Below are 27,300 nucleotides of genomic sequence, written 5' to 3'. Positions count from 1 at the left end.
TCATTTTTCCAAACAAGCAAAACAAGCATAACAAGAGGGGGAAAAAGAAAAGGAAGAAAAGAGAGGGGAAGAGAAGTTAGTAAGGAGTTTACATATTTGCTCGCATTGGGATTAATGAGACATGGGGGCTCAGTATGGTGGGTCCGACGTGTCTACTGTTCTAGGCAGGGGGTCCCCTTCCTCGTCCAGCCATGGTTGCCATATTTTATCGAACTTTGCTGGGCATCCTCTGGCAAGGTATGTCAATTTAATGGAGGGTAAGGCTTCATTGATGAGCTTAATCCATTGTTTTTTCCGGGGAGGTTTGGGTACTGAAATTCCTCTTTACTTGCTTATCTGCTGGTGCATCATGTGCTCAGTAATGGTGGACATTTATACTAACACCTGACCTGGTATACATGCCTAGATGCCTAGCAGTATTGTATAAATTGGCCAAATTTTTAAGGTGACACCATTGCACAGCAACACATAGTTAAATAGAAACCGGCATTTATATCAGTCTATATATATATATATATATATATATATATATATATATATTATAGACATAGTATATTTATATAACGGTAAGCTATAGTGACATAAGTAAATAGTAAAAATTCGATCTCTGGTTGTCAGCATCACTGACCCTTATCCTTGTAGTCTGTAACTTGTGGCATTGAGTTTTTTTGTAGCCTCTATGTTTCAGGTGTAACAAAGAAACAGCACTAACATGTAAACGTTTAAACTTAAAAAAAAAAAAAAGTATTGGTAGAAAGAAAGACAGAGAAAATAAAGAATTTATTTGTTTGGTATATTATTTGTATAGGTTTGAAGGGCCGTAATGTTGTTTACTTTGATCAGTGTATAATGTCTAGAATGTAAATATATAATTCTTTTCCATAAGATAGATTTCATTGTTTTATCTGAGATACAAGTTTAAGGCTAAAGGCACGCATGTTGCGCTTCTCTACACCTGCATTTTGTACAAAGCAAATCTGCTGCTATCAGCATTGGAACAAAAACTGTGAAAGCATGTATTTTCTGGCCAGTCTTGGCCAGTCTTCTTAAAAGCAGACTATACACCCTGTGTGCTCTCAGCCTTAGTCCAGCATTTCCTCAAGCCCCTGTGAGGCAATAGTCCATTTGACTTGTCCAGTCGAATTTCTGGTTCTCTTTTGATTCTATCTTGTAAGTTAAAATCATTTGTTTATATAGAGTCTTGTTGCATGCTGCTGCTGTTTACAGACCTGTCCCTCATTCTCTGGAGCCTACAGTTTCATTTCCCTAAATGCATAGTAATACATAGACATGCAATGGAAACAGTAACAAAATATCTGTTTAAATACAGCTTTATGAAATAAAGCTTCTTCAACATCAAATTTCTTATTTTATTTGACTACAAGTGCTAAGTACTTAAGCCCTTCAACTGCTCCACTCATCTACCATCATTAGCAGATACTGTTTTAAATTGTTGCCATAGCTAGTCCTTTACAACGTAACTGTTAACATGTATAGGTCTGCAAATTGGCATGCACTGCAAGAGAGCCAAAAGTGACTGTTTTGTTCCTTTGCAGGTTTAGAAGCATAAGCCACAGCACTGTGACAGTAACATGCTGGTGCCCCTAATTCATAGTTTTGTAGGTTCTGGAACAGAGCGCAAGCTCCTGCTGAGAGTAAGCAGATTGTTCAGGGAATGACCAGTGAAATATGCTAGTGCTTGAATACAGATATAAATGCACTGGGAGCAGCGAACAATATCAGATTGTATTATTTTAGAGGGGTGCGGGGAGATTTGAACTTTTTAAATGTTTCAGATAAGGTAGTAGACATAACAGTTTTAATAAGGATTATGCTGTATAGGAGCCAAAGCAAATTTCTTTACAGTCCACAGTGACTCTCGCAGGATTGTTTTTTTCCATGAGTTTCTAATTCTCATAGCTTAGATTCTGCTCATGGAGGCTGCACCAAACTACATACATCAATAAACCTTTCTGTTCTGCACTTAATTCTTACACTTTATAGAAAGGAACCATGATAACAAACATTGTTGTGGAATATATCCAATTAGTTGATTTTTAAGGCTTACATATTTTAAAATGATGAATCTCTGTGACAAATCAAGACCATGTATACTATATGTTTTTACATTTCGAAACATACCAATAGGTAAACTGACTTTTGATTAAAGGGGTACGTCACCCTTAAATTAACTTTTAGTATCTTAAGAATGTCCTGTTTGTAGCAACTTTTGAGTTGGGCTTCACTCTATATATATATATATATATATATATATATATATATATATATATATATATATATTAATATGTAATCTTTACATAATCTTTTTGAATTAATCTTCTTCTGCTTCTTTTTACCAGTTAAACAGAGGTCACTGACCTTGGCAGCCAAAAATCTTCGATTTTATTCTTTTTGTTACTTTTGATTATGTATAATTATATTCAGTCTCTCTTCTATTTAACTTATTTAAAACACTGCCTAGTTGCTAGAGTAAACTGTACTATATCAACCAGATATCTGCCTGTATAATAATCTTGCAGTTGCTTATGTGTCTGCAAAAAAAAAACTGGTGTTTTTGCTTCAGAAAAGCTACTATATAAATAAGCTGCTGTGTAGCCACAGGGGCAGCCATTCAAGCTGGAAAAAAGGAGAAAAGGCACAGGTTACATAGCAGATAACTAGTAGATAAACCCCATATAATGGGGGTTTATCTGTTATCTGCTAAGTAACCTGTGCCTTTTCTCCTTTGAATGGCTGCCCCCATGGCTACACAGCAGCTTACTTATATAAACTATAGTAGTCTTTCTGAGGAAAACACACCAGTTGTAGCAATGCAGGGCAACAGTACATTATATTGTAATTACTTTTATACACTTTCATTTTTTGGTGTTACTGTTCCTTTAAGGCCAGTATTCCTCCAGATTTTGCTTGGGTACAATCTCCACATGTGTCATAAGGCTAACAAGAAAAACAGTCGCTTTATTCAACTCTGATTTGGTCCTAAATAATTAATTTTTTGCTTTTTAATACAAATTTCCATTTTTTTGTGCTGCCCATTCTTATTTTATTTCATTAGTTTTAATAAATTACTTGGCTAAACTATTACTCACTATTAACAACTCAAAAGGGCCGGCAAATTTGGTTGCTGTTGAAGTTAATCTAGCCACTATGCTCTTATTATCATTTGCTACAAAGGTAGTGGAAATTGTGTGAGGGTCCGAGCTGATACTTGCCACGTATTTTATGATATTCCGGGTGAAATGTTCTGAGACCCTGTTTAATTTTACACTATTATTCTACCTGACTGTTTTAGCCAGTGATACGGTAATACAGTAAATAATTAGCAGCTTTATTACCAACAAAGGATTATTTTCCTATTTTGCTTTCTGTAGCAGATGCTATAGCTGCATCAGTGAATATGGCAGCTTCAGCTTATCTATCTAAATACACATGTGCAGGAAAAAGAGCATTAATAAGAACAACAAACTTTTACTAGAATTAACTTTCCTGTAATTTCTGTTGTATACGTATTAAAGGATTAGTTCAACTCTGATATAAAAAAAACTACCAGAGCAGCCACTGGTTTCACAAAGATCACCACACCAATACCTAACAGGAATGATAGTTTGTGTTGTGAATATTGTTGGTGAATTAAAATACTGAGCTACATGGGAAAAAGAACTGTCCTTTGGGAAGATTTCTCGATCTTACAACTCTGAAGTTATTTATATATTTTATAGGGCACTTAAAGTACATAATGACCTCCATATTGTGCTCGGAGGATAAGGCACATTCCCACTGGCCCTTGACATTGCTCTTTGGATAAACATGTTCTAAATGTGACAAACAGCTGGAAATAATGTAAAATAGCTTATTTGTATTTAAGGTTATCTGGATATCAGGAGTGCTTATTTATTTTTCATTATATTTAGTTATTCCATGATGTGTGGCGTCTCTGTGTTTATCTTTATTTGCACGGAATTAAAAAAAAAACCCTCACCTGTTTCTTAATGATTCTCTGCGGCCACTTAATCATCAAACTTGAATGTGGCTCCTGTTTGTAGGACTCATCATGGAGTGTTTTAAAACAGGAAAAAGGAAAAGGCAGTATTTAGTAACAGAGAGCATAGGAAACATATTTAAAGGTAATTTTAGAGGCAATGTGCTTCTAAATCTGTGTGGCCCGTCATATTTGAAAGTATAGTCTAGCTAAGGACGCATTCATTGAGTGTTCGTCTGCAGACAACAGTTATCTCTTCCCCCTTAGTTGCTCAATATATCTTTGCAGTTATGCATTACAGTTTTACTCCTGTGTGCATCTGTGACCACCAAGTTTGCAAATTACCTGGTCTGGTCTGGCAGCAGCTGTTAAGCAAAATAGCTAGTTGTCGCATGTGCTTCATGGGGTTTGTAAAGCCAATTAAATGAAGTAGGTAGCTGCTCAGAAGATGACTCCCTATCCAGTACTGTTTTGCTCACTTTTGGATTCAGTGTGGTTAGTATTAAATGAAAGCAAGAAACTCCCTGTATATTACTGTTGTCATCCAGTCAGTCCCATGGCTATTTGTTGGTTGTCACCACCACATATTTCATATATACAGTAAAGATCCATAGAATCACAGACTCTTTTTTTGGAGATGATACTGAAGTGATATTTTTAGATAAAGATTTATACTGCGATATTTTATGTTGAAAAGACTGTAGTCCACAGTGAACATGGAATCTTCTTTTGTTACTATGTATATATTAACAATATTTTACTACCTAATTATAAAAACGAAAACTGTTTTTTTATACCAGCATACAGTAAGTGTGGTAAACACTAATTTCAGTCTGAATTTATTTCAGGAGCTGAAGTTGCCATTCACATTCCTCAGCGGGCATATACATGAATTAAGAATTCATGTACCATGGACAAAACTTGGGTCAGAATCTGTTGTGATAACAATCAACACCATGGAGTGTATCCTGAAACTAAAAGATGGGGCACAGGTAAGCGGTGTGTCATTCGTTGATGCTGTTGCCTAGAAAGCTTACTTTCAACTCTCAAATTTAGTTATGGAGACCTACTGGTCCACCAGGTATTCTCTAAGCTGATGATAACCCTAAGGAACTTCTGCCAGGAATAAACTAACAGAATGTAGAGTACATGATGTACAGTCTGCCATATTAGCTAAGTTATTCACCGTAAGATTGTATAATGCCTTAAATTATAATATGACGCCCACTGTACGTATAAACACAAATATGCAAAGGACAACCAATGTATCCACAAACAGTAGGCTACACCCTTATACTGTACTGCCTATCCATAGCATACTAAAATACCTTTATTATACTTAAGGAATAGGATCTTTTATCCAGAATGCTTGGGACCTGTGATTTTCTGGATAAGGGATATTTCCATAATATGGATCTCCATACCTTAAACCTACTAATAAATCATTTAAACATGAATTTAACCCAATAGGGTTGTTTTGCCTCCAACAAGGATTAATTATATCTTAGTTGGGATCAGGTTCAAGGTACTGTTTTATTATTACAGAGAAAAAGCAAATAATTAAAAAAAAAAAAAAAAGGAGTCTATGGGAGATTGTCTTCTTGAGATTTGGAACTTTCTGGATAATGGGTTTCCGGATAATGGATCCCTTAACTGTATTAATATATTTTTTTTGCTTTATTTACCATAACATGGATTAACATTTAGACAGAGAATGCCCTAAATTATAATGGTAGCATCTACAATTGAAATGAAGGATTATTAAATGGACCACGCATGGAGTCAGATGGGCAGTTGCTTGGTCGATTTTATCCACAGTGGCCAGCCATCTTTCCACACACCTCATTTGAGTATCCAAACTGGAATTTTATCTGTTTGGAGATAAGAAGTCATTTTGTTAGTGACCCCCCCAGTGATGAGCATGTAATTTAAGTTCTTAGTCCAACTGGAAAGAGGTTAAAAGCAACACAGATGAAAGAAGTATACAAGAATTTATATACCAGGTACAAATGAAGTGTGAGAGTAGCTTGTACTTGGAATTCATTTACAGCAAAGTAGCCCATAATTGTTACACATAATTATTACAAATTACTCAAGACATTCTTTAGCAGCTGAAAGCTATGGTAACACTTGTAGTTCCTAAACAGCTAGAAGGCCACATATTTGCAGTCCCTGCAGTAGGGTCTAATTCTTTTCCCCTAATTTAATCTAATTTTTCCTGTGCAGCTAATTTATTCTAATTTTCCTGTACAACTGTTAGCAGACAATTAAATTGCTTTCATTATTCTAACTACACCAGACCTGCCATAGCTACCCAAAGAAAACAAATACATTCCTATTAATATGAAAGCGGATGATCATTTTATTCAAGATCTTGGGGTTTCCTTTGTAGGAAAGGGTCCTATTTAATGTGAGAGAAAGATTATAGTAATATCAATATTTTTGAAGACTGATTTTAAGAAGCTTTAACAGAGTTGTCTGACACCCATGCCAAAAATGACCGTAAACGACAATAATATGGCAGCCATTCAATAGGAATATTGCTCTCGCCGCAATACATAGGTTTTTCTTCTGTAATTAACATATTTCCTGTGTTTATTGTTAATTCATATATTTGTTTCTTAGCATAGTAAGTGCAGAGTTCATATGACATCTGCGTAGGGGACTTTACTGACATTTGGACAAATTACTTAGTGCAGTGTACAGCTCTGGAGAGCAAACTCTGGATTGCTGCCAGTTATGGTTTTAAGTAGCTGGAATGTAAATGGAATATACCGTATTGATGCCTGTATATGTGGGAGCCAAAAACTGTTTTTGCCAAGCTATGACATAAGTTGTGCCTCTCCTAAATATATATTGGGTGACTGCTTTTTCCACATGCTGCATTTATAGAGTTCAAAAGAAGTGATTATTATAATCATTAGTTATTCAGTGCTTTTTGATAGTGTCATTTACTTTTGACGGAGAAAAGAAAATGATCCGGCTATCGTCAACCTTTTTATGCTTTGTGCATACCAGATAACCTTTCTACCCACAGCACATTGCGAATTATGCGAATGTGGATGTGTATTACTGTGTGATTATGTGTGTGCGAATGCAAAATTGGCTATGCACCCCACCACAGTTTGTTGCATGTGAAATTTTCACAACTTCTGTGCATAAGAGTACATCTTGCTAGGGTAGATGCAGTTTAGCTGAAACGTAAGTAACAAAGTAACCCAGTCCCTGGAATAGTTAATACAGAAGCCTCTCCTGCACTTGACTTGATTTTTTTATGAACTGTACCCAATACTCCTTCAGTAACCCATTAGAAATTACCTCTAGTAAACTTTTAATTTCTCATTGAATTCCACATATTAAGTTTTCTTAGAAATAAAAAAAAAAAAAAAAATCATACTACTTTTCTTGCACAGTCTCACAGATATGCTATAACAGTGATCCCCAACCAGTGGCTCGGGGGCAACATGTTGCTCCCCAACCCCTTGGATGTTGCTCTCGGTGCCCCCAAACCAGGGAGTTATTTTTGAATTCCTGACTTGGGGGCAAGTAGTTTTGGTTGAATTAAAACAAGATTTACTACCAAATAAAGCCTCCTGTAAGCTAATAGTGTGCATAGAGGCTGCCCAATAGCAAATCTTAGCCCTTATTTGGCACCTCCACAAACCTTTCTGGTGCTTGTGTTGCTTTGCAAGTCTTTTTACATTTCACTGTGGCTCATAAGTAAGAAAGGTTAAGGATCCCTGTGCTATATAGTATGCCTGCCATTCCTGGACCAATATTGTATGCCATCATAGCCCCTACTGACCATGCCATAATTGATCTGAGCTTAGCCATATATTGGGATGACTAAAAAATCCCATTGAGTGTGGACCACATGTGGACGGTCATGCAGTCCTCTTTTAAATGGTATGCATAGTTCCCTAATGTGATCATTTTTTTTGTCTGGGGGCAAACAGTTGCATCAGCTTAGTTTGGCCCACTACCTTGCTGGCTCAAATAGGCAATATGAGCAGATCTTAGTGTGTATAGCCATTTTAGAAAGGAGACACCCGGTAAAGCTATCCCTGCATTCTGTTTTGCTGCTCCTGCTTATTGGAGTAAACAAAACAAAATAAAGGCTTCTAGCAAGAGTGAACTATACCAAATTTGTCTGACATGACCTATATATATATATATATATATACATATATATATACATACATACATACATACACAGAGGCAGCTGTTTGATAGATTTAATATTATTATATTGTTTTTCGACTGCCTGGTCAAAGCTATTTAAGTACAGTAAACATTTTGGAAATATTCTTTCCTTTTTGGGTAACCAGAGCCCTACATCCAGACGTAGCCAATTACATTTTCTTGGCAGATTTGAACTGTTAAATTAATATTCATGAAAATTGTATTTAATAGCTCAGTAGTTACGTAATGTGTCTTTAAATTCCTCTTTTAGCTGGGCATGTGTGTGTAGGTGATGTATAATATTGCCAGCAATGCCAGAAAATGTTCCTTCTTACTAGGACTTACTGTGAATTACAGTTACAGAAGTAAATGCTTTTGTGTTGGATAACGATTACACTTTCCTTGGGGGGGAAATATTCCCCCATGGGTTGCCCTGCCTGCAAAGTGATTTGTAAAGCAATACAAGACTTGCTGGAAATCAAGACATCATGAGATTTAAGTGATTTAAAGGGAATTTCCTCGTGAAGCATCTTCGGCGATTTGCCGAAATCGCCTGCGCAGCGTGTGCCATCCCACTGGCGACTCACATTTTCGCCAGTGGGATGGTAGTTGGGGAGATTAGTCACCCGCGAACAGGGAGATTTGTCGCGGGCGACTAATCTCCCCGTGTGCCAGAGCCCTAATTCTTCCTGTCTTCTCTTCCTAATAGATTGTACAATCTTCAGGGCAGAGACCACAGCCAAACTGTGCAATGAAATCGTTGAAGCACTTAAGCATTGATTTATTTATTCTTATTGCCTATATTATTAGAACTAACCCTGTTTCTGTTTATGGCTTGTTAAGGCATACATTGTGCTGCTATAACCTATATAAATAAAAACATACATACATAGTGTCATTCTCAGTAACCTATTTGTTCACTAATGCTGGTCACATGTAGATTTTCAAGAGCCTCGTTTGACCTCATTATTTACCCATCTCTGTCATGCTTTAGCTCATGCTTCCTGCTTAACATGAAAGATTAAATTTGTCCATGCACATTGTCAGGGGTTATTAAATGCCTTGTGTGTAAATGGGTTAAATGCTAATTTAAATAGCTTTGCATGAAATGCTGGGATTTGAAACGTATGCTTTTATTTTTGGCCAATTCTGACAGAAGTGCCAGGATTTATTGCCTTAGCTCTCATTCATCCAAGTGTTTGTAGCTTGGTGTAGCGTTACCATGGGACGATGGTGGGAGATATCTCAGATCGGGTTGGCTTTGCTTCAACTAACAGTTTTCACACATTTCCTCCAAGACGCATTGTTGTGCGCTCAGAACGTTTTATTCGGGATTCCCATACCGAATGAAAGCATATTTCAAACTCTTTTAAGATAATCACACTCATAAATAGTGCAACTTTTGTTGGTATTATCACACATTTAGTGGAGTGAAAGGTTCACATAATTCCTGAGTGGCTAGTAAACCATGTTACTGGAGCAATTAGAAAATAAAGGGAGCTTACGAAGTGGTGCTTGTTTAGTTTGGATAATATTTCTCTGCTATTCTGGCTGTTGTAAGATTCCGTGCCAAATATGTCTTAATGCTTTATAAAATCTTAAACTGATAAAATACTTTTTCCTGAGATGAAGTTGTTTTATATGTCTTCTGGGAAATCAACATAAAGTTTCTGTCTTTATGGTTGTATTTATGGCCCTTGACAGGAGCTTGGCACCTATAGTAATTCAGGTTCAGGTAATGGAGAGAGCTCTTTTTCCTCCCACATTCTTGTAGGTAAGTGCAAATCAAGTGGCTTTGCTTCTCAAAGACATTAAAAAAATCATTACATTTGGAATAACAGAGAAAAAGAAAGGCATCTTGGGGCTCACTAAAGCATATGCTTTGTACACGGAGAGGGAGGGGATCTGTATAAATGACTCTCATCTGCTGTGGCTCAGGGAAGCCTGTATTTGATTCCTTTAATAGCACAAAATTGTATTTATTTTATTTGTATCTCTCTTTCTAAGATGCGCAACTTTTAGTAACATTTCAGTTAAAAATGTAGATGTTAAACCTATCCAACTGACATATATATTTGAATTCTTTGCAGTTTTTTTTGTTTTGTTTTTGTCCATATGTACTTGTTTTTTTACATTTCTATCCCAAAAATATTGTCTTCATGCAATACCTTAAAAATAAATTAGTTTAGCATAAATATGGTCATAACTGGACCAATGAAGTCAATCAGCTTGGCATCCCATTAGCCAAAATTGGTCAAATATCCCAGTTGGAAAGGTTAGAAACCCTGGGCCCGATTCACTAAAGTCCGAAATAAGGAGTGCTATTTATAGCATGCGTTAAAAATCTTATCACTTCTTATTTTTAACTCGATTCACTAAAAGGACACTTGCAGAGCGCAATATATTACGCACGTAACCATTACTTTCTGAAAACCACCATTTCCCTGAAAACTGGAGGATGCATCACTCTAGGGCCAACATATACTTGAAAAAATACGACTGCAAACTCCATGTTGTGTTGCCAATAGCTCACGAACCGCAATTTTCTTTAAGTACCGCCTGCCCCAAGTAGGGTTAATATTCACACAGATTAACACAATATTTTGCACGTTTAACGCTTCATATGTGTTTGTGAATCATGCGTTAGTACTATTTCTATTCGCTAATTAACGCAATGCGTTTTTTTTGTGCATGCGATATGCGGATTAACACATGCGAAATGACTTTGATGAATCGGTACTTAATTATCGTATGCTTTTTAATGAAAAAAACTATGCGATAAGCGTTATTGACCTTTAGTGAATCGGCCCCTATAACGCTTATCGCATAGTTTTTTTCATTAAAATATGTCATTGTAAGATAAATAACGCCAAGAACATCGCTTCTTAATTATGACAAGTGTCCTTTTAGTGAATCGAGCGGAAAAATAAGAAGTGATAAGATTTTTAACGCATGCTATAAATAGCACTCCTTATTTCGGACTTTAGTGAATCGGGCCCCCTGTGTTTTAATCAATTGGTGCAGTCCTCCCTCAATGGGTCTGCATAGCAATTGGCTGTGAGAGTGGGTGGCCATATTGGGAAAAGATCTGCTCATTGTTCACCTTTAAGGTACCAGTATGTTATATAATTTCCTGTTCTAAAGAACTTTTTAATTGGATTACAATTTTTATTTCCTCTAGTATTTGAATTATTTTCTTTCTATTCAGGCCCTCCACTTTCGTCCTACAGTGGCTCATTCAAACCACTTTATGGTTGCTAGGCTAAACTGCATCATAGTAACCATATAGCTGCTTATATTCCTAACTGCAGAGCCGCTGAACAAAAAGTTAAATAATTCAAAAACCATGAAAACAATTTGCAAATCTACATCAGTTTAAAGGTTAAAGGGTTCTTTAACATGTTTGCTGCTTATAAAATTAAAGAGTTTGTTCAAATTACAAAAGTATTATTTTCAGATAGTACACCTCAAATAATTACTTTTTTCTCCTTTTTAATTTTGAATCTGTTTTAAAAAATAAATCAGCTTTTTTTTCCTCCTCTCAAGTTTCCCAGTAGCAGTTCAGCATGTCAGATCAGATACAAACTTGTTTAACATCTGGAAGAGCAAATAATGACTTTAATTTTCAGATTAAAAATCAGATTTTCCCTTTGGATCTGAAATTTTTAAAAAAAAGTCTTTACTTCCGTCCACTATTCTAATCTTTGAGACCCGTAATGTGAAAACGTAATATAAAGGAAGTCTCTTTGAGAGAGTCTATTCGAAAATGATTTTGAAAAGAACAGCATGCACATGTTGTTAATAAAATCATATGGCAATTCTTGCAGTTAACAAGAGGATATCCCTTTTAGCTTGATCCACAGTATACTTTGATGTGGAATAAGATGGGGGTTTAATGCAGGGCTCCTTAGTAACCCATACATTTTACAACACTGGAATCTGCAGATTCAAAGAGCGCTGAGTAGGTGTGGAGATTTGCCGCATAAAAGCGAGATGTATTTATTACATAAATTGGGCTCCGTTTCAAAATTTCACAAAACAAGCAGCATGGTCTCCCTAGCGAGGGAACTTTCCAAACAAGCTGAATGGGTCTCAGCAATCCTTCAGGTGAGCCAGTGGAAAGACTTCAATCATTTTACTGACCTCATCCATGGAAAACTTGATTGCTGGCTATTTACACTCTAGATATGTTAACAAGGCTTTCGCTTTTAAAGGGTGTCTCCACCGAAAAAACTATTTTTGTATAATGAAAGAATTGTAATTATAAGCAACTGTGCAATATATAATAAGTTATTTGTAAATTTAATTGCATTTGAAATCAGTATTTGTTTACCTTGTTCTGTTCTGGTTCTGATTATTGAAACACGTCACCTGGCTTCTGCATTATTGTTTCAATAGTCAGAACCAGAAATACAGGGAAAGTACACGACCAGATAGTGATTTTAATAGCAATTACATTTACAAATATCTTTAAAACCGCTAAAAATGTTTAATTAGTTTATAGTGGAACGTTGCTTAGAATGACATTTATTTAATTATTTTTAAAAGAAAAGTTTGGGCTGGAGATCTCCTTTAGGTTATTTATTTTAAGTAAATTAATAAAACCTATAAAATTGCCATATTGCTTATTTGGCTGAGCTAAAATTCACATGTTCATATATAACTGATATTATAACTTGGATTTAAATTCCCTAGGCATTTTAGAATTGTAGCTTTTCTCTGAGTTTTTTAAAGCAGCCAGATATTGTTATAGTTTTTCCCCCCTTTTTAAATGTAACAAAAATACGGGTTTCTGTATTTTTTTAAAAATATATTTAAAGAAGGGCTAAAAACAAAATAATAATAATAAACATTTAGCATCAGAAGGACTGTTTTCTCTTGTATTGATGCTTCCTTTTAGGCAGGGATCTCAAAAAAAAGTGTAATTGCATATTCTCTGAGAATACCAAATTCTACATCTGACTGGTAATCCAAAGTTGAACTTCCCAACCTTCAGTGATTATATAGGTTGTGATAACCAAATATAACAGTGTTGGGTTTGTGTTAAAATAAAAACCAACAGTAGCCTTTTAAATACATATGTCATTGTTTAGCACTATAATTTAACTCCCACTGTAAAGTGGAAACAGAACACCCCAAATCACTTTCTCATCAGGCTGCAAGTTGAGCAGTGAAAGCAAACATCTGATTGGTTGCCATGGGTTACTGCCCAGGTGCAAATCTGCCCAGTCTTTATAAATTACCCCCCATGTGTCTAAATGATGATTACACAAAATGATTAACACTTTAAACTGGATTTTCCATTATCCCGTGACCAACACTTTTAGGGTTGTATACCATGTAGAGGTTGCTTTCTGGCTGATTTTACGCCACATGCATAAAGTAAACATTAGGGCAGTGGCACATGCACATGGGAAGATTAGTCGCCCGCAGTAAAAAAGATTTGTCGCAGGTGACTAATCTCCTTGCAATGCCATCCCACCGGCTAGAATGTAAATCGCCGGGTGGCATACGTGTTGCTGCAATGTCCCGATGTTGCCCGAAGTTTCTTCTGTTGGCATCTGATTATCTTGCCAGGTTAGGGTACATAACATTAGATATATTGGCTATATTCCAGTTACCAGTGGGAACAATACCTGTTGGAACAGAAAATCAATGTAAAAAGTTGGCCCCACTGATCTCTAGTACCTGGGATGCACAGCAGCCTTGCACACTGTATTAAAAATATCAACATTTAACTTTTTTATAGCTTAAGTTACCCTTTTATAAGGTCAATGAATACATAGAGCATTGTTTCTAATAATTTATACACAGGAAGAAATCTGGGCTCAGTTTTTTCTTTTTTTCAGCTTTTACATGCCTATGTGTGTACACATCCATAGTGATCAATGATGGTGTCAATGATGTTTATATTTTCTTGCTTTGCCATCCGCCAGATCTGCCACCTGTGTGTACTTAGCCTAATTATAATTATGTTTCATGGACAGGTCAGCCATTCTCTCTTCCCCTGATGCTTTCATTATTACATTCACAGCTTTTTCAACTCACTGCTGTTATATATGGATTATATATCTTCCTTTATAAACCACCTTTATGGAAAAAATATTTATTTGTGGAGGCTCACAGAATGTGTTGTGACACTATCTAAATTAATGGTCTTTAAGTGGCTTTCGACTGTGGCAAAGTAATATTTAGGCACTTTGTTGCAAATAATATGAATGGAAAATGTTAGTATGAAGTGTTACTTGTATCTGCAACAATTGTAGTGAGTGCGCAGCACACTAGTTATATATATAGAGAGAGGATATGGATACAGCTTTCTTTCTATTAAGATTTGCTTAAGGATTCTTTTTTATCAATCGTATAGCATAAAGTATTAACTTTTTGTAAGAAAATGTGTCGTGATGATGTAAGTTCCGATTGCCTTTTAAGCGTACTACTAAATGTAAATTTATACCTATGTGACTACATGTACTATTACACGAGACATGTCAGAAGATGTCCATGTAAATAAAGCTGTTTAAATTTCACCGCTACTTTATCTCACTGCTGCTTCATAAATACAATGTGGGATCTCTGGCCCTGCTCTCTCGGCAATAGCTTCCTTTCACAGTCTGTTTACTTCCGGGTTCAGAATAAAACACAATGGTGTCTGAATTTCATTTAAAAATCCCAAATCACTTTAGTTCTTCCAATACATATTAAAAGCTGTCAGCATGGATTTTTTGAACTTGGAGCTTGCCGTAAGCAAAAAGTTTCTTTTCTAACTCTTGAAAGCTTTTAACAGTAAGTGCATTTACCAATCTTTTTTAAACCATTAATGATGCTTAATTAATATATATATTGTTAAGTTGCTTAAGAAGAAGTATGCAAAGAACAGTTTTTGGGTGGAGTTCCCTTTTCATTGTTTGTATGCATTACCCACACATCACTGGTATGCATGTATGTATATTTTTATTTATATTGTGCTACTATGTTTATGGAGTAATTTCATTTGTATTACTTTGATCTTCTATCCCCAGTCAGATCACAACTCAGGCCTGGGGAAGAAACTTTGTTTACTATTCATATAGGCATTTTACCAGTTTTTGAGCACAGATGACTGTGAATTAGCAAACTGCTGATCATCTTGTCTAATAAATTCCCAATATTTGTGTAGTCTGTGAGACTGAGACTGAGAGGTATGCAAACAAATATAATCTTTGTAAACTAGCATTCTAAAATTTTAACATTTTAGCCTTAACATTTCTCACTGGGCAGCAACTTTTGCTTGTTTTACCTTCATTATAAATTCAGTAAAGGAAATTTCGAAAATGATCCCATGATTTAACTAAGCCTAAACCCTTTTAATCCATATTGTTTGTACACGTTTGTGACATTATTAGTTTAAGGTGCAGTACACTTGAGGTGGTGTTCTCCTTGCAGAGCATTCATTTCCAGTTTAGCTGCTTGCCTGCTATCAGCTATTGTAGTCAGCAATTTTATGGAGCTGACAACTTTAATTGTATTTTTCTGTCTTACTCTTTGATCTATTAGGATTCAAAGTAATAAACAATACATTCAAAATATTTCTTCTTAATTTAATTTTTTCTTAATTTCTCGCCTAATTTCTTGTTCTAGTGGCTGCCGTTAAAATGCAACTAGAAGTTTCCCTGCAGAGCTGAGCAGAAAGTCCAGGGTTCTGCATGGGCAAGCTTTAGTGGAGTAGAATATACATACTGCTTCTTGATTGTTGTACTCTGTTTGCTACTTAATAAAGATAGCTTGACAGTCATGAGCATATACTTCAGATAATGTTTAACTTTTTTTTTTTTTTTTTTAAGTCTCTGCACTATCTGTACTATAATTGTTTCTCTAATATGCACTTCAATTGTTGCAGTTTATTACAATAACTAGTCAGCCATGTTGCCACTTCCCTTTGGAGCAGTCAGTTTTATGTGTGGTGTCTAAAATAGAAAGGCAAACATACTATTCCATATTATCCCTTTTATCATCATGACTTTTTTTATCTTCACTAAATTTATTCTGTACTATAATAACATAATCCAAGACTACTGTGGTTTTCTCTTCTTAGCTTTATTACAACAACAGAACTAGAAGCTACTGGGCAGTACAGCAAATTCATTTGGGGCCCCCAAGAATTCAGAAAAATTACCTTTATTGCAAACATATTTACAATTGCACATCAGTCACAACCCTATAGGGCCCTTCTATACTCTTGGGCCCTGATCTGTTATAAAGCTAAAATCTAAGAAGACATCCTTTATCTTTGTTTGTGACATTACTGTGGGTGGCCCTTTACACTGTAACCAGAGTGAGTTTAGCAGCAATCTAAAGGCTATAGATATTATTTTTAGTGTACATAGGAGTTATTCTTTGTGTCCTCACTCTGGCAATTACAGAAATCACATCTGTATTCCTGCAAACATTATCCTATGTCTTCAATTTACACAAAATGCATTCTTTTTGCCTTACACATTAAATGCTCCCTCTGCTTCAGCGTTTGGCATTATAGAGGAAGATTGGAAGATGTTTCCAAATATTTCACATTTTCCCACACTCATATCTTTTTTCCCCAGTTACTTTTTAAATCTTGTTTTCCTTAACAAGCTGACCTGTTTGTAACCTTTTTCTTTTGCTTGTGCTGGAAGTGCACAGTTTAATGTCCACAAAGCTTTATTTTAGCTCTGCTACTGCTCTCACACATCTATGCAATTCTTACCTGGAAACAGCAAGTTTCAATCTCAGAACCCCCAAACCCTTATAACCATACTATAACATTACATTATAATTAACATCCTCCAGTTTACTTTGTTTGTAATTGTTTAGTTTGTGCATTTAGACACACATATGTAATAAAAGGCACTACATTTGTCCTGGTGCAATAACCCATAGCAGCCATTTGGATGCTTGCTTTAAACAGGTGACCAGTAAACGCTGCTTGCAGAAAAGGTTAATACACTAACTTGTTCATTAGGAGTTCAATGAATAGTGTTAATACTGAACACCATTTTTGTCTATTGTTTTAATAACAAAAGATCTCTAGTGTAAAGTCGTATCTTTATCTTTATGTGTATGGCATTCACAAATCTTTCATACAACAAAGAGCAGTGTTTTTCCTTTTTTGCTGTCCTCCCAAGTCCTTCAGCGTTATTGAATGAATGATGTTTTTTATTGCGCGTTTTATTGGAACTATGAAAATATAAATTATTACCTAAACATCGAACCTAAATGAAACAGACTGCAGCGGAAATATCCATAAACTACCGGATACAGGATACTGGATATTGCTTTATTCATACCGAACTAGTTGGCCTTTTATTCTCCATAAGACCTGTCACTTGCTTCCTCTATAGCATGAATAATATTGAGCAATAATGATTATTATTGTCACAAAATTTTAGTGATGTTTTTAAAATGATAATTGGAGCTTGAAATCTATTTTAATTCAGTATAGTGCCTGGCTGTCTTAATGACATTTTAATGAGCCAACATATAACTAACATCAGTAACGAACAGGATTGACAAACTGGATCTATTGATCACCATTATTGTCCATGTGTACAGTGTCAGACTGGAGTGCCAAGGGCCCACCAGAAAACCTTAGGCCCACTCTCCCCTTCTCTGTTCACTCACTTTCTTTAGTCTCCTAATTACATACTATTATCTATCCTTTCCTCCATTTCTTCTAATATAGAATTGAGTAATGGCCATGGTATAGGCATACAAGGAAAATGGTTGGCTGAGGAGGAGGGCCCACTGACACCTGGGCCCACCGGGAGTTTTCCTGTTATCCTGGTGAGCCAGTCCAACACTACAAGTGTAGACAGAAGCTATTACATTTCTCTCTACAGCTTCTTATTGTAGGCAATGCCAAACGCCATTTGTTAGGCCTTTCTAGGGATTTACCAAATCCAGGATTCGATTTGTGATTCAGGCAAATCCTAGCATTTTTTTGCAAGTTTTGGATTCCAGCGAATCCTCTGTCTTCAGCTGAACCAAATATGCACACTTAGAGTAATTTGACTTTAAAGGAGAAGGAAAGGCTAATAAAGAGTTAATCTCAAGCTGCAGGCATACCTTCAGTTCCCTCAATAGTGCCCTTAAGTCTCCCCATACTTCACCTGTTCAGAAGATCAGAAGCCAAACAGGAAAAAAAAACCGCTGAGCAGTGTAGTGAAGATTCCTATAATGCATCGCTCCTTCCCAGACTTGGCGACTTGTTACTGTAGGCGGCGCATGCGCACACAGCAGGAGCGTCTGGTTGCTATGGCGACACAGCGACGAGAACTCTGTGACATGCAGGTGCGGGGAGCGGCGGAGGGTTTGTAGCAGGAGCGGGGGTTTGTGTCAGCATGGCAGGAGTGGGGAGTGGCGGGGTTTGTGGCAGCATCATGGCAGGAGCGGGGAGCAGCATGGCAGGAGTGGGGAGGTTTGTGTCAGCATGGCAGGAGCGGGAGCGGCGGGGAAGGGGGGTGGGTGAGTGACAGATACGAGTAGCCGGCAGATATGGCAGTAGTATGGCAGATATGAGTAGCCGGCGAGCGGCAACGGGGTGGGGGTGTGCTGCCGGATGATCTATGACATGCTGTGGGGGGGGGGGGGGCGGGTTGTGGCAGGTGAGTGGTGAACGGTGAACAGGGGGGGTGGTGGAGGACACTCTGGGACATGCTGTGGGGTGGGTGGGGGGACACTCTGTGACATGCTGGAGAAGATGGCGGCGCCGTTCACTGAAACAAGTATGTAGGTTCTAGTATGTGTATCTCGAGGCGCACGAGGCGTAGGGCGGATATTTTCGGCAAGCGTAAAAGCGCTTGCCGAATGAATGAGATACGCTCGGGTGCAGGCACATGTAGTCGATATACGCATGAAAAAGCGAGATAATGCAAAGTCTTGCGTTTTCATGCGTATATCGGCTACATGTGCCTGCACCCGAGCGTATCTCATTCATTCGGGTGCAGGCACATGTAGGAGGCGTAGGGCGGAATTTTCAGCAAGCGCTTTTACGCTTGCCGAAAATATCCGCCCTACGCCTCGTGTGGCATTAGTCTAAAGCTCTTCTCAACTTGTTTAAAATGTATGCAATTCTTAATAAACTTGGGTTCGGATTCTGTTCAGAATTTTACCGAATGTTTTTTGGAGATTTTTATATTATCGCATTGTGTCTTAGAAATTGAAAGGAATTCTGAGCAGTTTCTACTGCATAAGGTGTCAGAACTATATAAATTAATAATGATAGTTACAATTATTATAAATTTGCTAGTTTTAATGCTTGTTAAAACAAGGCAAATGTTTTGCAAATACCATGAATATGTAGTGTATAGAGACCACTGTTTTGCATTAGTGGCTATATATGCCACAAGTTAATATTTAGTATTATGTATGTGTTTAGCTTTATGAAGACATTACCTGTTCGCAAAATCAGGGGCATTTGCACAAACACGATATACACATTAAGTAGCCTACCAACCAAACCAAGAACAAAGTCATGCTACTAGTGTTACAGAGCTAGACGACAATACCCAAACACCTTTGTGGCCCTGGAGGAGTTCAAGCTTAATGCAGGTGTTCCCCCATATAGCCCCCTCCCATATACGAGAGCCTTTCTTTTGATCACTTCTGCTGTCACTTCCTAACTTCTGTTCACAGCTCTGACAGGAACCGTTAGTCACCATATTTCATGTATTGGTAATTTGTCATCAAAGATTTGCATTGGAAGTTCTTTTGAAATGCAAATATGTAGACCTGATCAATCCCTCATTTCTTAAAGTGGTAAATGTTACCATGTGCGGAATAGGCCCCTTGGAAGTCATTCATACTGCGGCTATGCAGTCGGAGAATAAACTCATAAAACATGTTTACACAATATTGTTGGATAGAAATGATGTGTGGGTGTTATGTGTATGTGTATGCTGAGGCAAACAAGCAGACCGTAACTCTTCTGAGAAGCACATTAACTCCTTCTGTGTCAAGAGGGCAAGCAACATCTTGCAGAACCCTGGTCTGGCAGGAAAAGGTTTATATCAATGTCCAATATGAGGGAAGCATTTAACAGAGGCGTATGGAAATCATATGCATTTCTTTTTATTCTAAAATTGAGAAGGTAGGCTCTTTGCCAGTTAAAACTGGAGTAGAAATGGTTTATATCTTCTAGCATATTGTATTTTTTAAAGTGTGTGTCTGTCCCCCCCCCCCCCCATTCTATTCTACAATAAAGATTGTTTAGGATAAATAGACACAGGTTCTGCCAGGTCCTTCCAAGTAATATACAACCAACATAGGTGGTATATGTCCCGTTCAGATATACATATGGAAAGCGCCTAGTAGTTGAGACAGGTTTTTTTTAACTAAGCAAACATAACAAGTCACCCACTGGTCTCAGTTTGGCAAGGTGAAGAGCCAAGGAGTTCATTTGTAGTAATTTAATAATAAATGCTTCTTGCTGCATTTTGTGAGCATGCTTTCAAGGGTTGTGTGCAGACAAGACCCCAGGAATGTATAGATTTGGTTATTTATTGGGATAGGATGGTTGTTATTGGCTGTTTACCTGTCACAATTTTTTAGTTAAGAGGTTACCAAACTTTGTGTCTGTCTTGGAGCAGTAGAGAAGAGGTCTCAACCTGAAAGCCAGTTAGGGTGAAATTTGGGGCGAATGGCAAATAACTTTCCTAGATACAGCTAAAAGCCCATCTTGAAGGTTGGTTAGGAGGCGATTTTAAGTTTGCTGTACTATATATTCTTTACTCTGACTGAATGACTGATACACCAATATTTTCCTGTGTCTGTGCTTATTTTATGAGTTAACGGGGTCATTGACTAAAGGTTAGACCTTTAAGAGGAGCTCTGACCAAAGGATGACCCTTCAAGGGGGATTTAATTGAAATTGAAGTGAAAAAAAAAATTGAAAACTACTGGCCCTAATAACACACAGTCCCCAAGTTGCATTGGTATGGTGTTTCTAAGTAGATGCTAATTGTCCTTACCCTGAGCATCTTTCCTCTGTACTTAAGGGCTCTGGCACACGGGGAGATTAATCGCCCGCGAACAGGGAGTTTTGCCGCGGGCGACTAATCTCCCCGTGTGCCAGAGCCCTAAGGGTGAAGACACATGGAGCTACTTAGTAGCAGCTACTTGTCACAGCTACTAAACATCGGAACATACTCTGCCATAAACAATACTGGGAATTGCCTCCGCGAAAACCCACTTAGAGACAATTATCAGTAAATGATCAGCATTGTCTGTTTCTGTAGCTGCTACTAGTAGTTCCAAGTGTCTTCACCCTGCGTTAAATCTTCATTACCACGGGCGACTAATCTCCCCACAATGCCATCCCTCCGGCAAGAATATAAATAGCCGGTGGGATAGCATATGTGTTGCTTTGGTTCCCCGAAGTCGCCCCCGAAGTTTCCTTGAGGGGCAACTTCAAGCGACATCAGAAAAGCAACGTGTATACCATCCCACCGGTGATTTACATTCTTGTCGGTGGGATGGCTTCTCAAGGAGATTAGTTGCCTGCGGTAACGAAGATTTATCGCAGACGAATAATCTCAATGTGTGCCACTGCCCTAAAGGTGAAGGAAAGTTAGGGTGAAGACACATGGAGCTACTAGTAGCAGCTACTTGTCATGGCTACTCAAAAGGGCAATGCTGATCATTTACTGATAATTGTCTCTGTGTGTTTTAGCAGAGGCAATTCTCATTATTGTCTATGGCAGGGTATTTTCTGGTGTTTAGTTGCCATGAAAAGTACCTGCTACTAGTAACTCAGTGTGTCTTCACCCTTAAAATCGCTTACCTGATAGCCCAGGCTGGTGCTCCCATTAGCAGAGAATCACACCAGCCCAGGTACATGCAGATGAGCGATCTTCTCCAGGGCCAGTGAATATGCAGTAGATTTTAAAGCCAACTTTTTTTGTGGCTTTATACTGCACATGTGTATACCCCAGGCCGGTGCGTTTCCTGTTTGCTAACAGGAGCCCCAGACTATGGTATCAGGTAAGTAAATACTATCACTGGGGCGTGCCTAACATTTTGGCTCCCCCAAGTGATTCAACCTTTCCTTTTCCTTTTAATTCTTACTGGAAATAATTTCATATAACTTTACTCAGTAGTAAATTGTATCAGATCTTAAAGGGGACCTGTCACCCACACATAAAATGTTGTAAAAGTCCTTAGATGCGGGGCAGGCAATATATGATTGACAGCTCAGATTTTTAATTGCAATTACTTTAATTTTCCATTCAGCACTTCCTAGATAGCACCTAGATGGCAAATGCATGCAATTTTGGGGTGATACAAAGCTTTCCTTAATAACAGTGTCCACAAAATGTCGCCTGCCTTCTGGCTGTAATTGTAAGTTCCAAGACTGAAGGGAAAATAAAATAAATAATTTAAATAGTGTAAGTAATGTTTATTTTGCTCAACTAACATGATAGAAAAAAAAAATTGGAATTATTTCCTAGGGTGACAGGTCCCCTTAAAAATAGACTGAAGTAGACTGCACACCTGGTACCTCTAGGTTAACATATGGTTTCAGTCAATGTATTGATATGTTTAGGAAGTCATCAATCTACCTCATACTTGATTTTAATACAGTACATCTAGTTGAATCCGATTTGGATCAGAAGAATCATTTGGGCATTTTTCATACTCTGCATTGGCCTGTTGGTTTTGGTAAAAGGAGACGGATTTGAAGACCCAATTGACCAGTGTGTTGCCAGCTTTTTATTTTGGAGCCTGTTTCCATTGTGTTTGATATCTTAATAATGTGAAATAGAAGCTGTATTGATTAATAAGGGTATTGGATGGCCCTATGCTCCCCTAAGCACTTCTCTCCTGTTAATTCATTGAGCAACATTCCTTGTGAGAATATTGTTTTTCAGGGTTTGTTGGACTGAGTTTTTCTCTACATCATTTTTGGTCGAATTGCAATTTGAGGAATTGCTCTTCTCCCATCTACTTATTTATTTAACATACATATATCTTTAGGCATTTTATTTTCTTTTTCCTTTGTGACTGTATTATTTCCATAAAAACCAAGCAAATTGCTTCATGTTGTAATGCTTTCTAGTTGGACCATTTAGAAATCACATCATCAAATTAATCTGCTAAAGGGACTTTGGAGCCACTAACCCTCAATTACAACTTCCCTAGTTAAAATAACATTGCAATCCTTCGTAGCTGTTAGAAATTAGCTTAAACTGGACCGAAAGCTCATGTATAACTGCATCCACAAAGAATTTTCACATTGGTCCAATAAAAGCTATCACAACTTACAAACAGTCGACTAGTTATTTTCTGCGCTGTTGAAGTAGCGCCAAAAGCCTCTGCACTATTAAGTGTTCAGCAGGGACATGTGGGAAAACGAAAGGTCGATATGTTGTGGCAAAAAGACTGAGGGAAAAGCCTTTTTTCCTTTTGCTCTCAATCTTTTACATCTGGCCATAAAATCTGTTCAAGAGTCACAGCTTATCCTTCATTCTCATTAGCCTAAATCAAACCATGCCAAGAACATGTCAGGCAGAGCTACTTATTACATCTGCGTCCTACTGCAAGTTTGCATGAAGGCCCCAGTAACACCTAGTATTGGGGCCCAAGGGACCAGCTTTGTTGTTATTTATTTTCAGTTCTCTGTGTGGTTTTGCATGTGAACTGCCCCATACTCTTCTTGGTTGTTAGCTCTGCTCTCTGTACTGTGTCTACAGGTGCAGATGGGGTTTTGGTTATTACCAAGTCCGTGACTGCAGATGACAGGAATGTACTCATTCCACCCTCAGGTTTTGGTGTTTTGCAAGCAAACCTTGTTTAATCTTTGTGGGCAAGAAAGCTGGTCATTTATGAGGAGAGAAATTGGCATCTTAAGAATAAATGATTTCAGCGAAAATAAAATGAACACCCTGCATTTTTGTGGATATAGAACAGTCAGATGTATTTGTTATTACAAAATCCAATATAGTGTTTGTTCATACTCAGGTGTCTCAATATGCCTTAGACAGTCATGTACATGTTTATAACATACAGTAGTGCCAAGATTAAGTGCCCTAGTAGAAATAATAGTCTCAATTGCCAACACTAATGATTTGGCCCATTTTTTAATGAGGCTTGGCCCAAAAACGTTTCATACCTTTATGTTTTTTTCTGAGGCATGCACTGGTACACATGACTGGCATAATGTCCAAGTAAAAACTACAATCAAAAATCTCATTTTATGAGACATGCTATCAGAATGGGTACAAAAGGAGCCAACCAATGGAATGTATTGAAATACAGTGATGGAGAGCAATATATGATGCCTTGTCATAGTTGAAATCAAAGCATTGCTGAGGTTTGCCATAAATTGCATCTTGTTGCTGGGAATAAGCTTGGGACCTATCATTGTCCCTTGAAAATCCACCAGATGCATTTTAAGCAACAGTCAGGGGTCCCAAGCTCCTCCCCTTAATATTCTTGGCATCCAGATGAGTACCAGCTTTTGGGGTGCCATTCCAGGGCCCAGGCTATTCATGCGCTTCCCATACATGGAAACTGTGAAGCTTTGATAATTGCAGTGCCTAGAGGGTACTCTTATTCTATAATGTTAGCTTGAGAATAATCAGTTTTATTTGTAACTATATCCGGTCTGTCCACTTTTAGAGTGGTTTTGAGTGGTTTTTGAATTTTTTCCCAAGGATCGAGGGATTTTTGGCTGGACTTAATATCGGTCCATCAGAAAGGATTTGACCGAATACCGAATCAAATCTATTAGCTATTAGCATAGCTAATTGGGTTTTGGAAGGGTTATATGTCTCAACTTGTTTATGTGGCAAAAAGTCACGGGATTTTTAGAAATCGGTTCGCCCAGGAGCGTGGATTTGCCTGAATCCAAATCCTGCCGAAAAAGGCCAAATCTTGGCTGAATCCCTAACCGAATCCTGGATTTGGTGTTTGCCTAACTAGAATACACGTTTCCCTTTGATTTTTTACATGTAAGCCTAGCATAAGGTTGTGTTAACAAAAATTTATTATATTCTTAAAAATTATTGGAACTTTATCCTTGGAAGTTTAGGGTATGAGAAGTTATAGTTATACAAGGCACTGTTGAATTGCTTCCCACACGAGTCAGCAGGAACAGATTTCTCTGATATTTAAGGCAAACAACTCACCTAAAATTCCTGGCAAAAAGTCATATTTTTTTAATACGGTATGTTGGTTCCCAGGGTTTTTTTTTTTTTTTTTTTTTTTAAATCTCCACCTCGTTGCAAGAAGGAAACATGTATATGAAAGCCCTTTTATCATATGTACAGTTGTTGGCCAAAGGCTTTGCCATTTTAACTACTAATGAATATTTTAAGCAGTAATTTTCCTTGAGACAAGCAAAGCAATTAAATTCCCAGGATTTTCTCTGTTTAAGGTCTGCTGAAAGAATCTTGTATTTCTGAGTATCTTCCTCAATCACTAAGACATTAGACATTAGTATTCTCATGTGCCGATGTCCCACATATACTTTATTTGGGCACAGTACTTGCCATTAAATGCTACTCATTGGGAATAAATAATGGTTTTATGGTTCGCTTGCTCTCTTAAAGCATATGGGTTATTGTATAGGTTTATTAAAAATCTTATTCCTAAAGTCAAGAATTTGCATGCAAATCTTTACTTAATTACCCACTCCATTGAATATGCATAATAATGTGATTTAGATCTTTGGAAGCAGCCGAGCAGGGAGCACAATGGGGGTGGGCATTGCAGATGGAGCCAATGCAGACCCAGATGAGTTCTCTGGAGATTGTACATAATTCTTATAAAGGTGGCCACACACATGGCGATTTTATATAATTGCCACGTGTAGCGGGAAGTGGGTAGTGGAAAAGATCGTACAATCAGCCACAAACCGTTTAGGACTGAAACGGCAGATAAGGAGGTAGAAACAATAGGATTTCTACCTCCTTCTGCCGATTCAGCCCTGACGGCAGATTTTGCTCAGACGCCTTCTATGGCGCCCAATCATAATCTTTTAACCGGCCCGATCGGTGAGTCGACCGATATCAGCCGCATCCTGCGATATCGGTCAACTCACCGACTTGCCATACACGCACCGAATATCGTACGAAACGAGGTTTCGTAATATATTATCGGTACGTGTATGGCCAGCTTAAGTCCCCTTCCCGGTGGAGTATACAGTATAAAGACCCTATCACATCAATTTTCCATTGTTTTTTTTGGAGCATGGAAAGGATCGCAATGAAACAAATTGGGTCAAATTTGTGTTATTTATGCTTATAACTATAACCGGCGGCTGTTTCCAAGTGCTGTCTATACTGTACTGTTATTATTTCATACTGGGAGGCATGCACTACATTGGGAGACCATTAGCCTGGTAATTTTCACAATTTCAGTTACTTCATTTTTTAATTAGCAGTTTAGTCTTCATAATTTAGGCTTCCTGAATTCTGAAGGCATAAAAGTCTAACTGCTTTAGGAACTGTACCAGTTGAATCAGTTTATAGGAAATAAAGTGTTAGTGGACTGAAGTAAGCTGACCTTCAAAGAGTAGCCTTGTGGGCTGACTTCAACCTGTAGGGCCCTCTAAAGACACTTGTAATGGAGATTGTTTTTATGAAATGTAGAATATGTAATTGGTGTTCATTTTAACATATTTATTGTCATCTAGAATGAGCCAGATTTATGGGATTGCAGTAGTTTTTAGTGCTTTTTGGCTTTGCTGTTTTCTATGACATCACCTTGATCTATATTCAGTATGTGTGATTTCAGTTGGTCCCAGTGTTAAATATTTTCATAATTATGCTAGTTTTGGCAAATCTCTTGGAACGTTTTCACATCTCTATAATGAACATATTTTACCTCTGGGCTTATGAGACAAGTATAAGTTTAAAAGAAAAATAATAGGGTAAATTTAATGTTAAGATTATGCAGCAATCTGCAAGCACAGAAGCTTTGGGGGGGGGGGGTTAAGTAGTTACCAAATTAATTGACATTTCTTTGAAATAAATATTCAAATTGCATTTATGATCTGATTCGTTAATAGCATTGGCATAGACTTTATTGTCCTTTTGCATTTTGTATCAGCCTTAACGTGGCCATACATGGGCCGATAAAAGCTGCCTACAGGCCAAGTGTGC

The 27,300-nt window shown here is 37.5% G+C and overlaps 1 protein-coding gene across 3 annotated transcripts in view; it reads left to right on the top strand.

The window, feature by feature from the left end:
• The window catches only part of vps13b (vacuolar protein sorting 13 homolog B), a 508,026-nt gene that overhangs the window by 7,165 nt on the left and 473,561 nt on the right, over window positions 1-27,300 (top strand). For all 3 annotated transcript variants that reach the window (XM_002934409.5, XM_012965216.3, XM_012965217.3), the window contains exon 3: window positions 4,849-4,992. In XM_002934409.5, the coding sequence (XP_002934455.3) occupies window positions 4,849-4,992 (144 nt within the window). The remainder of the gene's footprint in view (window positions 1-4,848; window positions 4,993-27,300) is intronic.

This window comes from Xenopus tropicalis, chromosome 6 (assembly GCF_000004195.4).
Source record: "Xenopus tropicalis strain Nigerian chromosome 6, UCB_Xtro_10.0, whole genome shotgun sequence".
NCBI lineage: Eukaryota > Metazoa > Chordata > Amphibia > Anura > Pipidae > Xenopus > Xenopus tropicalis.
The sequence above is the reverse complement of the archived record's forward strand: the minus strand, read 5'-3'. Positions and strand labels throughout refer to the sequence as shown.